The sequence below is a fragment of the Nansenia antarctica genome, assembly GCF_963989245.1.
Source record: "Nansenia antarctica genome assembly, chromosome: 11".
Taxonomy (NCBI): Eukaryota; Metazoa; Chordata; class Actinopteri; order Argentiniformes; family Microstomatidae; genus Nansenia; species Nansenia antarctica.
In genome coordinates, this window is record NC_137681.1 from 24,963,132 (window position 1) to 24,975,420 (window position 12,289).

General features: G+C 49.0%; 1 protein-coding gene across 1 annotated transcript in view; it reads left to right on the forward strand.

Annotated features, from left to right (window-relative positions):
• Window positions 1–10,516, forward strand: part of twnk (twinkle mtDNA helicase) — a gene marked incomplete at its 5' end in the record, with an annotated part of 10,955 nt that extends 439 nt beyond the window's left edge. Inside the window, 6 exons of the mRNA XM_080541639.1 lie at window positions 1–728; window positions 4,877–5,075; window positions 7,006–7,246; window positions 7,660–7,767; window positions 8,214–8,355; window positions 8,914–10,516. The exon at window positions 1–728 is cut by the window's left edge and continues 439 nt beyond it. Coding sequence (XP_080397765.1) covers window positions 1–728; window positions 4,877–5,075; window positions 7,006–7,246; window positions 7,660–7,767; window positions 8,214–8,355; window positions 8,914–9,438 — 1,943 coding nt within the window. The 3' untranslated portion in view covers window positions 9,439–10,516. The remainder of the gene's footprint in view (window positions 729–4,876; window positions 5,076–7,005; window positions 7,247–7,659; window positions 7,768–8,213; window positions 8,356–8,913) is intronic.
• Window positions 10,517–12,289: the final 1,773 nt, after the last annotated feature.

Genomic DNA, 12,289 nt, shown 5'->3' on the forward strand with positions numbered 1-12,289 from the left:
TGGTGGAGGGCAGCTGGGAGGACCTCCAGGACTGTCTGGAGGTGATGCAGAAGGAGGGCCGGGCCTCCATCGGCCCCCACGTCCTCCTGGGCTACCCGGAGAGCCTGGAGGAGCAGGAGGTGAGGGAGCTGGAGCTCCGGGAGGTCCAGAGGATCTGGTCCAGCTCGGTGCCTCTCTCCGACCTCCCCGAGGAGGAGCACCAGCTGGTGAAGGCCATGTTCCAGATGGGCAAGATCTCCAACGCCACGCTGAAGAAGTTCGGGGTGCGCTTGTTCAAGCCCACCAAGGCCCTGGTGTTCCCCTGGTTCGGGGGGCCCGACGCCAGCCTGAGGGGGGTCAAGCTGATGTCCGCCCAGAGCACGGAGAGCGGGAAGGTGGCGTACGCCGAGGCCACGGTGCCCAAGACGGGCTCCTACCACAACCTGTTCGGGCTGCCGGCGGTGGGGCGCATGGACGCGGAGGTAGTGCTGACGGGCCACGAGGTGGACGCCCTGGCGGTCAGCCAAGCCACGGGCCTCCCCGCCGTGGCCCTCCCCCGGGGGGTCAGCGCCCTCCCCCCGGCGCTCCTCCCCTACCTGGAGCAGTTCAGGCGGGTGACGCTGTGGCTGGGGGGGGACATGCGCTCCTGGGAGGCCTCCAAGATCTTCTCCCGGAAGCTGGGGCTGAAGCGCTGCTCGCTGGTGAGGCCCGGGGAGTTCCAGCCCTGCCCTGTGGACGCGCTGAACCAGGTGGGTTGTGTTTGTCTACTACCCCCCAGCACTGTGTCTCCTGAGACATCTACTACCCCCCTGCACTGTGTCTCCTGAGACATCTACTACCCCCCTGCACTGTCTCCTGAGACATCTACTACCCCCCTGCACTGTGTCTCCTGAGACATCTCCTACCCCCCTGCACTGTGTCTCCTGAGACATCTACTACCCCCCAGCACTGTGTCTCCTGAGACATCTACTACCCCCCAGCACTGTGTCTCCTGAGACATCTACTACCCCCCAGCACTGTGTCTCCTGAGACATCTACTACCCCCCAGCACTGTGTCTCCTGAGACATCTACTACCCCCCAGCACTGTGTCTCCTGAGACATCTACCACCCCCCAGCACTGTGTCTCCTGAGACATCTACTACCCCCCAGCACTGTGTCTCCTGAGACATCTACTACCCCCCAGCACTGTGTCTCCTGAGACATCTACTACCCCCCAGCACTGTGTCTCCTGAGACATTTACTACCCCCCAGCACTGTGTCTCCTGAGACATCTACTACCCCCCAGCACTGTGTCTCCTGAGACATTTACTACCCCCCAGCACTGTGTCTCCTGAGACATCTACTACCCCCCCAGCACTGTGTCTCCTGAGACATCTACTACCCCCCAGCACTGTGTCTCCTGAGACATTTACTACCCCCCAGCACTGTGTCTCCTGAGACATCTACTACCCCCCCAGCACTGTGTCTCCTGAGACACCTACTACCCCCCTGCACTGTGTCTCCTGAGACATCTACTACCCCCCCCAGCACTGTGTCTCCTGAGACATCTACTACCCCACAGCACTGTGTCTCCTGAGACATCTACTACCCCCCTGCACTGTGTCTGCTGAGACATCTACTACCCCCTAGCACTGTGTCTCCTGAGACATCTACTACCCCCCAGCACTGTGTCTCCTGAGACATCTACTACCCCCCCAGCACTGTGTCTCCTGAGACATCTACTACCCCCCAGCACTGTGTCTCCTGAGACATCTACTACCCCCCCAGCACTGTGTCTCCTGAGACATCTACTACCCCCCCAGCACTGTGTCTCCTGAGACATCTACTACCCCCCAGCACTGTGTCTCCTGAGACATCTACTACCCCCCCAGCACTGTGTCTCCTGAGACATCTACTACCCCCCAGCACTGTGTCTCCTGAGACATCTACTACCCCCCAGCACTGTGTCTCCTGAGACATCTACTACCCCCCCAGCACTGTGTCTCCTGAGACATCTACTACCCCCCAGCACTGTGTCTCCTGAGACATCTACTACCCCCCAGCACTGTGTCTCCTGAGACATCTACTACCCCCCCAGCACTGTGTCTCCTGAGACATCTACTACCCCCCAGCACTGTGTCTCCTGAGACATCTACTACCCCCCAGCACTGTGTCTCCTGAGACATCTACTACCCCCCAGCACTGTGTCTCCTGAGACATCTACTACCCCCCCAGCACTGTGTCTCCTGAGACATCTACTACCCCCCAGCACTGTGTCTCCTGAGACATCTACTACCCCCAGCACTGTGTCTCCTGAGTCATCTACTACCCCCCCAGCACTGTGTCTCCTGAGACATCTACTACCCCCCAGCACTGTGTCTCCTGAGACACCTACTACCCCCCAGCACTGTGTCTTCTGAGACATCTACTACCCCCCCCAGCACTGTGTCTCCTGAGACATCTACTACCACCCCAGCACTGTGTCTCCTGAGACATCTACTACCCCCCCAGCACTGTGTCTCCTGAGACATCTACTACCCCCCAGCACTGTGTCTCCTGAGACATCTACTACCCCCCCAGCACTGTGTCTCCTGAGACATCTACTACCCCCCAGCACTGTGTCTCCTGAGACATCTACTACCCCCCCAGCACTGTGTCTCCTGAGACACCTACTACCCCCCAGCACTGTGTCTTCTGAGACATCTACTACCCCCCCCCAGCACTGTGTCTCCTGAGACATCTACTACCACCCCAGCACTGTGTCTCCTGAGACATCTACTACCCCCCCAGCACTGTGTCTCCTGAGACATCTACTACCCCCCAGCACTGTGTCTCCTGAGACATCTACTACCCCCCAGCACTGTGGCTCCTGAGTAGGGCTGCACGATTTGGGGAAAAAATCGAATTGCGATTATTTGGACAGATATCGCGATTGCGATTAATTTGCGATTATTATTTTTTTAAATAGCAAAAAAAAAAAGAAAAAAAAAAAAGGGAGTTTTTGTAAAGTGTGGCCATATCTCCGGCTAGGAAGGTCGTATCAACGTGCAGTTTGTTTGTACGTCTTCAGGGGACTTAGAGGCTCCCTCCTCTAGCACCCCCACAGCCCGAGCTACGAGTGAAAGAACTAAACTTACATTGGGTTGCTTTAAAGTTGGGTTGCTTTAAAATCAAGCTTCAGATTAAAACATGTGATGGAGCATTACTAACCTGACTCAGGTGGTTTGTTTCACACAACCATCTAGGAAAGCTTAATTGGAAGCTGTTTGGAAAAGGGCAGGTACTTTCCAAAAATACTTGGCAGGTGATTGGATGAATCTATCTATCACCTATTTTCAGAGAGCATTACCACATGATACCATCAAACTATTAACTGCTCTAATTCTAATGCAAGGATGAGAACTTAAAAGATATGAATTGGGACAACATATTTATTTATGTTTTTTTTAAACAGCAACACCATTTTGTTTCTCTCAACAAGTGTCTTTTTTTTTTACGTTCATTGACGTTGACGTTCATTGACGTTGAATCCGACGCGCTGTATGACGTATCCCATACGGGTAGTGGTGTTTCTCAACCCTCTCCTCGGGGCGCCCCAGCCGCTCCACATATTTGATCTGTTCCACCATCAGCACACCTGATTCAACTAATCAAGTCCAAAGCAATTATGATTTGGACTTGATTAGTTGAATCAGGTGTGCTGGTGGTGGAACAGATCAAATATGTGGAGCGGCTGGGGCGCCCCGAGGAGAGGGTTGAGAAACACATAGTGAGTTGGACTTGTGATCGGAAGGTTGTGAGTTCAAATCCCGCCTGAAACCACACCACTACTAGTGTGCCCTTGAGTAAGGCACTTAGCCCTCAGTTACTCCAGGGGGAATGTCCCTGTAATTCGTAATTGTAAATCGCTTTGGATTAAAAAAGCGTCTGCTAAATGGCAAAAAAAAAAAAAACGCAGGCAAATCGCAGGCTTTGCGATTAGCTAATCGCGTCATTTCAAATCGCGATTTCGATTTAAAATCGATTAATCGTGCAGCCCTACTCCTGAGACACCTACTACTACCCCCCAGCACTGTGTCTTCTGAGACATCTACTACCCCCCAGCACTGTGTCTCCTGAGACACCTACTACCCCCCAGCACTGTGTCTCCTGACACCTGTTTCCCCCTATACTGTGTCTCCTAAGATTTCTACTTCCCCCCTTGTACTGTTTCTCCAGTGTCTATAACAAAAAATCTTCTATCACGACGACTGCCAATGGCCCCTGGCTTGGCTGAGCTAGATTACTCTTCCCACTACGACTGGTGAATTGATGATTCACTTGCTTAGTCAAATGTATCGATTGTAAGTCACTTTGGAATAAGGCGCCTGCTAAATGCCAGAAATGTAAATGTTTGATTTGTTTATTCTGCTTTTAAATGTCCTACTATTGTCCCTTCCATCTTTTCTCTCCCTGTCAAATTTTTCTTCGTATACGAACCTCTTCTGTACTTGTATATTAAATTGGAAAGTTTCAAGTTTATTGTTACTTCCCATACAAGTAGCCTATAAGAGTCACATTCTGAGGCAACAAGAGAAATAACGTGGTAGTCGACAAATAAGGCAAGTGACAATAGTTGTAAGAGACCAATAAGACGAGACAAACTGAGCAACACAATAGTGGTAGTAAAAAAAGAAAAATAATAATAAAGTGAGAAAAACTAACTGGACTAAGCGTCAACCATGTAACCGCAGTGTTCCCGGTTTGATTCCGGCCGCAGACATATCCTGCATGTCATCCCTTTCCCTTCTCTCTCTCACCCATCCTTCTTGTCAAATCTCTACTTTCTCAATCGCAATAAATAAAAAAATATGACTCAGACATGCCCCACTCAGAAAAAATAATAGAGTATTATCTCTAATAATTGCTTGTTTTCAGGGGAAGAACCTGTCCCGCATCATCAAGGCCTCCATCCCGGCGGCCCACAAGTCCATCGTGTCCTTCAAACAGCTGAGGGAGGACGTCTACGGGGAGCTGGCCAACACGGAGCAGGTGGCCGGGGTGAGGTGGGCCCGCTTCCCTGAGCTCAACAGGATTCTGAAGGGGCACCGCAAGGGAGAGCTCACCGTCTTCACAGGTACGCAAGGGAGAGCTCACTGCCTTCACAGGTACGCTAGGGAGAGCTCACTGCCTTCACAGGTACGCTAGGGAGAGCTCACTGCCTTTACAGGTACGCTAGAGAGAGCTCACTGTCTTCACAGTTAACATGCTGTTGTTTAGAATGTGGTTCCATGTTTGTTGTCCTTCACAGAAAATGTATAGCTTAACTGAAATGTGTTTGATATTTTGATGCAATGCTGGGGTGCAAACTTGTCATCTTTTGGGCGAAATTTACCTCAAAATAACCTCATCCACATGAATCGTGTAGATCTGTAAAAACAAAACAAAATTGGGGGTAGTGGGGGGGCGGGATCTATGTCTCATCGAAGTCACACGATGCGCGAGCTAACATCTTCCTGTCTGCGCTATGTTGAAAGAACATTTAGCTTCAGGCAGCTAGCTACAATCCCAGACAGTGTGGAGAACACAGTCTCGGTAAGCGACCTGTTTTCAAAGTAATTACGCGGGCGTTAAGGTCAGGGCCACCGCTACTTACATGTGCATCATTGTTAGACCACCGTTAAGCCCAGTTTATGCTTCTGCATAAAATCGACGGCGTAGGCTACGGCGTAGCTTGCGTAGGCCCGCGTAGCCTTGCGTAGGCTACGCCGTCGATTGACACGCACCTCTCCAAAAATGTAAGTACGCGGCAGTGCCTACGCAACCGTAAGCTCTGTGATTGGTCCGCTTGGTAGCACATGATTACGACATGATTCCGACTCTCTCGTCGGCCAAAATGCGGAAGCCATGACAGAAATGTCATTTACTTTTTCTGTAATTACTTATTAATAAAGATTTGAAAAATTATGATAACCATCGTATTATCTTAGTTTAATGTCATTTCAATGCATCATAGAACTTTTATTTACAACAAGCATAACAACAAAAAGATCGCTATTATGCCGCTTTTAGCTCTGTTGAGTTCCAACGGAGCGCCCTATGGAAGGGTCAGGCACAGCCTTCCTATAAGGAGCGCGATTCACATTTACGAGATGTACAATCCTGTTTATTTAGAAATAAATTATTAGTTACAGGGAGCCCCATGGCTGTTCGTTGGGTTTAAATTATATTTATGATAGACATATTTAATGTAAAGTTATCTATAAGAACTGTGATTGGTCAGCTTGGTAGCGTCACATTCCGACTCTCTCGTAAATGCGGAAGTCATGACAGAAATGTCATTTACTTTTTCTGTAATTACTTATTAATAAAGATTTGAAAATGTATGATAACCATCTTATTATCTTAGTTTACTGTCATTTCAATGCATTAGACATTTTCTTTACAACAAGCATAACAAAAATAAGTTTTTGGATCGCTATTATGCCGCTATGAGTACACCGACCAACGCGACGCGGTCCGCGGTCCAACATAGAACTATAAACTATAAACTTGGAGAGCCCTCGCGTAGGCTACGGCGTAGCCGCGCGTAACTTCGACGCAGGAGTATAAATCAGGCTTTAGTGCTAGCGCCATCCCCCCTCCCCCACTAAGGTTAGCCACGCATCGATCATTTTTTTCCATTTTAAGGCAAAAATGTTGTCACCTTCTTGGGCCATCACCAGTTCGTGACGTTAGAATTATAAGGTTCTATCTACATTTTTGGCAAAACGAATTTTTTTACATAATCTGATCCATTATGTATTTATTAATGCCTGTGTGGTGTTATCTTTAAGATGTTGAAATGTTTGAGTTAGTAATTAATAAAATACAAAGGTTCCATCTCACAAAACATAATAATAATAAAACCTTTGACGCTCAATATCTCTGAACTACCCTAAACGGAGATAGAACCTTATAATTCTAAACTCACCAGTTCCCACCCCCTGATTATACAACAACAGTATAGATTTCCGTCGGCAGGGCAATAAGTTCTGCACCTAACGTGTCTCAACTTTGACCCCCAGGGCCCACGGGCAGCGGGAAAACCACCTTCATCAGCGAGTACGCCCTGGACCTGTGCATGCAGGGCGTGAACACGCTGTGGGGCAGCTTCGAGATCAACAACGTGCGTCTGGCCAAGATCATGCTGACCCAGTTCGCCATGCAGAGGCTGGAGGAGAACCTGGACCTGTACGACTCCTGGGCCGACCGGTTCGAGGACCTGCCCCTCTACTTCATGACCTTCCACGGACAGCAGAACATCAAGTGGGTCCACAGAATGATTTGTTTTGATTTAATTGCCACTTAATGTTGTTGTTGTTGTTGTTGTTGTTGTTGTTTGTGGTGTGAGCTGCTGGAAGGCGTTAATTCCCCTCGGGGATCAATAAAGTAAAATGGGGCTCACATCTCTCTCCCTCTCTCTCACTTCCCTCTCTCCTCTCTCTCTCCCTTCCCTCTCTCCCTCACATCTCTCTCCCTCTCCCTCCCCTCTCTCTCCCTCTCCCTCCCCTCTCTCTCTCCCTCTCCCTCCCCCTCTCTCTCCCCCTCCCTCCCCCTTTCTCTCCCTCTCCCTCCCCCTCTCTCTCTCCCTCTCCCTCCTCCTTTCTCTCCCTCTCCCTCCCCCTCTCTCTCTCTCTCTCTCTCTCTCTCTCCCCCCCCCCATCCACATCTCTCTGCAGGGCTGTGCTGGACACTATGCAGCACGCGGTCTACCTCTATGACATCAGTCACGTGATCATCGACAACCTGCAGTTCATGATGGGCCAGGAGAACGTCACTGTAGACAGGTGAGACCTCCTCTACTCCTCTGAGACTAATCTAAACCTTTCAACCCCCCTGAATAACTAAGCAAGGCTAAGGCTAAGGCTGAAATACTACACAGAATTAATGACTTAATAAGAACAACAGTGGAAAGAAAAATAATGATTATGGACTTTGTGGTTAACGTTTCGTGAGCTTAGAATTATAAGGTTCTATCTCCGTTTAGGGTAGTTCAGAGATATTGAGCGTCAAAGTTTTTACATCCCATTATGTTTTGTGAGATGGAACCTTTGTATTTTATTAATTACCGGTACTAACAAACAAAAAAAATCAACATTTTAAAAATAACACACCACACAGGCATTAATAAACACCTAATGGATCAGATTATGTCAAAAACTCAATTTTGACAAAGATGGAGATAGAACCTTATAATTCTAACGTCACGGTATCTCTGTCCTCTGATTGGCAGGTTGGCCGTCCAGGACCACATCATCGGGGCGTTCAGGAAGTTCGCCACCCAGAGCATCTGTCACGTGACTCTGATCATCCACCCCCGGAAGGAGGAGGACGACAGGGAGCTGCAGACGGCCTCCATCTTTGGGTCGGCCAAGGTGAGAGGAGGAGGGTCGGGCTGGGAGGGAACCTTTAGGGTGCGTTCGTAAATAGATTTCCAGAGCGTATTTACGAACGCACCCTTAGTCAAAGCAACGTAGCCTCAATGTGACTTAACTACTGTAGTAGCCTGCTTTAGCCCCACTCCTATGACATTGTAACAACAACAACAACAACAACAACACCAGAGTAAGCCAAAGCACAGACAGATCAGGGGGGTATTCCATCAACGTCGCTAAATGAAAAAACAGGCATATTTTCTTGTGAGACTTGGGGCGGCTGTGGTGCAGGAGGTATAGCCGCCATCTAATGATCGCAAGGTCAGCAGGTCGGCGGTTCGAGCCCCGAGCTCCTTGGGCAAGACACTGAACCCCAAATTGCTCCCAGTGAGCTGGCCGGTGCCTTGCATGGCAGCTTGCCGCCATTGGGTGTGTGAATGTGTGTGTGAATGGGTGAATGAGAGGCCGTTGTAAAGCGCTTTGGATAAAGGCGATATATAAGTGCAGTCCATTTACCATTTTACCCTTTATCTCCACCCTTTACCCCCGCCCTTCCAGGCCAGCCAGGAGGCCGACAACGTGCTTATCCTCCAGGAGAAGAAGCTGGTCACCGTCCCCGGCCGGAGGTCCCTGCAGGTGTCCAAGAACCGCTTCGACGGAGACGTGGGGATCTTCCCCTTGGAGTTCCTCAAGACCTCCCTCACCTACTCGGCCCCCGTCAAAGGCAAACACAAACTACGGAAGGTGAAAGGGGACAAGACGGACGGCGAGGAGGAGGCGACCACCGCCTGGAAGACGGACGGAGTTACGGTAAAGAACGAGGGAACGATAACAACAACAACGCCAACGACGACGATGATGGAGAGGAAGGAATCGACGGCGGTAAAGAAGGGAGAGACGACAGGAAAGTGGGAGACAGGAGTGAGGAAGGGGGAGGCGGTGTCGAAGGAGATGGTGGTGAAGAAGGAGAAGGGGGAGAAGGAGAAGTTGGAGAAAGCAGGGAAAGCTAGTAAACCAGCGAGGGTTGTCAAGGCAACCGCAGCAGGAAAGAACTCAGAGGAGGGGAAGAAACTGCCTGACTGAAGAAGAATCGTTTATTAAAAAGTGCAGTATGATATGATGCAGTGTCATATTCGGGGCGGCTGTGGCGCAGGAGGTAGAGGCTGGTGGAGGTAGAGGCTGGTGGAGGTAGAGGCTGTGTCTCAGGAGGTAGAGCCGGCGTCTAATGATTGCGAGGTCGGAAAATCGCCGGTTCGAACCCCCGGCTGGCCACATGTCGAGGTGTCGTCGGGCAAGACACCGAACGCCAAATTGCTCCCAATGAGCGGGTCGGCGACCTTTCATGGTAGCTTGCCGCCATTGGTGTGTGATTGTGTTTTGTGTGTGAATGGGTGAATGAGAGGCCGTTGTATAAGTCAGTCCATTTATATTCAATATATCACATGATCATATTATGTGATAAGATGATATATGATGGTATGTTATGATGGATTATGTTATGATATTAAACGGTTAGCGTTGCAGATCAATGATCTTGGTCACACTATGCAACTTAAAGATGGAGAATTGAATATGGTCTTCAAAAGAAAAGAAAAAAAAGCTGTGATACGGTTGTTGTGATAAGAGGGATCGTTAAAGAGTATTCGCGATGAATGAAGTTCGAAACAAGTTGGGTTCTGACACTGTTATTTGTCAACTGTCACTTTTTTTTTTACTCAACCGTCACTGTTCAAGTATTTCTGCTTTTCTCTGTTGGAAGGTGGGAACTATCTATGTATCCACTAACTATGTTCCCGTCCGTTTGATATGAATGTCAATGAACTTCTGCGGTACAGCATTTCGTGACGTTAGGATTATGAGGTTCGATCTCCATTTTTGTCAAAATTTAGTTTTTTACATAATCTGATCCATTAGGTGTTTATTAATGCCTGTGTGGTGTTATTTTTTTAAATGTTGACATTTGTAAAAACGTTGACGCTCAATATCTCTGAACTACCCTAGACGGAGATAGAACCTTATCATTCGAAGCTCACGATTTGTCATGGTCTAACACCATTGCTGTGCTTACATAGCAGAAGAACATGAGCACTTACACACACACACACACACACACACACACAACCACGAGTGCCCTCTACTGACTTTGTACAGTGATGATGAATATAACTGTGTAACGCTGCTTGTTTTTCTCATAAAAAAAATCAAGTTGTTGTTGGCCGCATTTCCATCTCTGACCAATAGGAGGCGGTAGTGACTCAGTTATGAGAGCAGTTCCCGTTTTTTTTTGTAACCATAGCCTGCAAACAAAAGTATTATGCTATTGAGGTACAGTAACAGGTTCACTGTGTGCCATAAACATACCCAGAAGGCATGTTAAGCATGTTCTCTAAGAATATCAGGGAAAGACGTAGGTAGGTGTGTACTGGGATACCTTTGCGCTATCGCTAGTTAGCCTTAATAGGCTCTCGGCCCGTATAGTATATCACCATATCAATCACTGTGTAGGTTTTCAATAGAACACAACCAGCCGGGGTACTATTCCACAGTCTTCAGGTGTGGTAAGGTTTTAGCGTCATTGGTCATCATTAGGCTTCTCTTCTTTACTCTTTGTGTCCTTCTAGGAGTGAATATTAGGGTTCATTAGACGGGGTATCAGGTTGCAGTAACCATGAGTCGCGGCGTGTCTTTGATCATTGATAAGAGGCGGGGGGGTCTCGGGTGACCCTTGTTACCTGGGCGTCGTCGCGAAGTGGTGAATAATGATGAGGTTTCTGCGTGCTTTCACTCGCCTGCTTAATGCCGGGCTCTGATTGGCTGAAGAGACACGGCTCACAGGTGTCTGTTTCGCCATAGATTATTTATTAAGGAGAGGAGAGTGACTTCCAATAACCATGGGACTATATATATATACACAACGACACTGGCGGACTCAGAAGGGGGGGGGGGGGATGTGCCCTATTGGTCCAATGGTCTAAACTTGACCATGTGCCCCCAACCGTTGAAAAACGTCGCACTAAAGTGCCCTTTTGAGTGGCGAAATTAGAGGATATGCCCTATTGGCTGCCCTTCCAATGGTCTAAACTTGACCATGTGCACTGATGGGGTCCCATGTTGTGCAGTAGGTGCCCTTTTTTTCTTTTCGCCCCTGCCCTTCAAACAGTCTGAGTCCGCCACTGCACAACGACCCTTGTGTTTGTATAATAGTGTTTAAATTTGGAATTCAATTACATGTAAGAGGTTCCCAAGGTTTGGAAAGCACACGCTGAAAGCTCAACAGACGATCTAAAGCACCCAGGGTTTCTATCCGAATCAAGGACATTCTGTTTTCCCTACCACAACTCAAGGATCTTCTGTTTTTCTTCTTGTTCGACTGGCATTCTCCGTCCGTTCCTTTTCTCTCTCCTATCAAATCAAATACAGAGACAGAGGGGAGTACTGTGGAGGGTAGGAGGATGGGTGGGGGGGGTAACTGGGTCTGTCTCTGGTTCATATTGTTCTAACCCCCCTTTGGGGTAGAGGCTGCAGACCGAGGCCTTGCTGTCTCCCTGTAAGACTCATCCTGGCTCTTCTTCTCTCAACAGAGCAGAGCCCTGGGAACACACGCACGCACACACACACACACACACACACACACACACAGAGCAAGCCCTGGGAAGCCTCTGGCATTGAACTCAGTTCACTCACACACACACACATCCATGCACGCACATACACACTTTCACACGCACACACACACACACACACACACGTACGCACACACAGTAGGCCCTGGGAAGTATCTGGCGTGGGACCCTGTTCACACACATGAACATGCCTGAGAGCTCTCTGGCTAGCTGGAGCCATAAAATATTGTTGTAAGGACAGGGAATCATCCTCCTTCTAAAACTCTCGGGTGTTTTTCGTTTATTATACTACGCAGGGAGATGCATGTGGT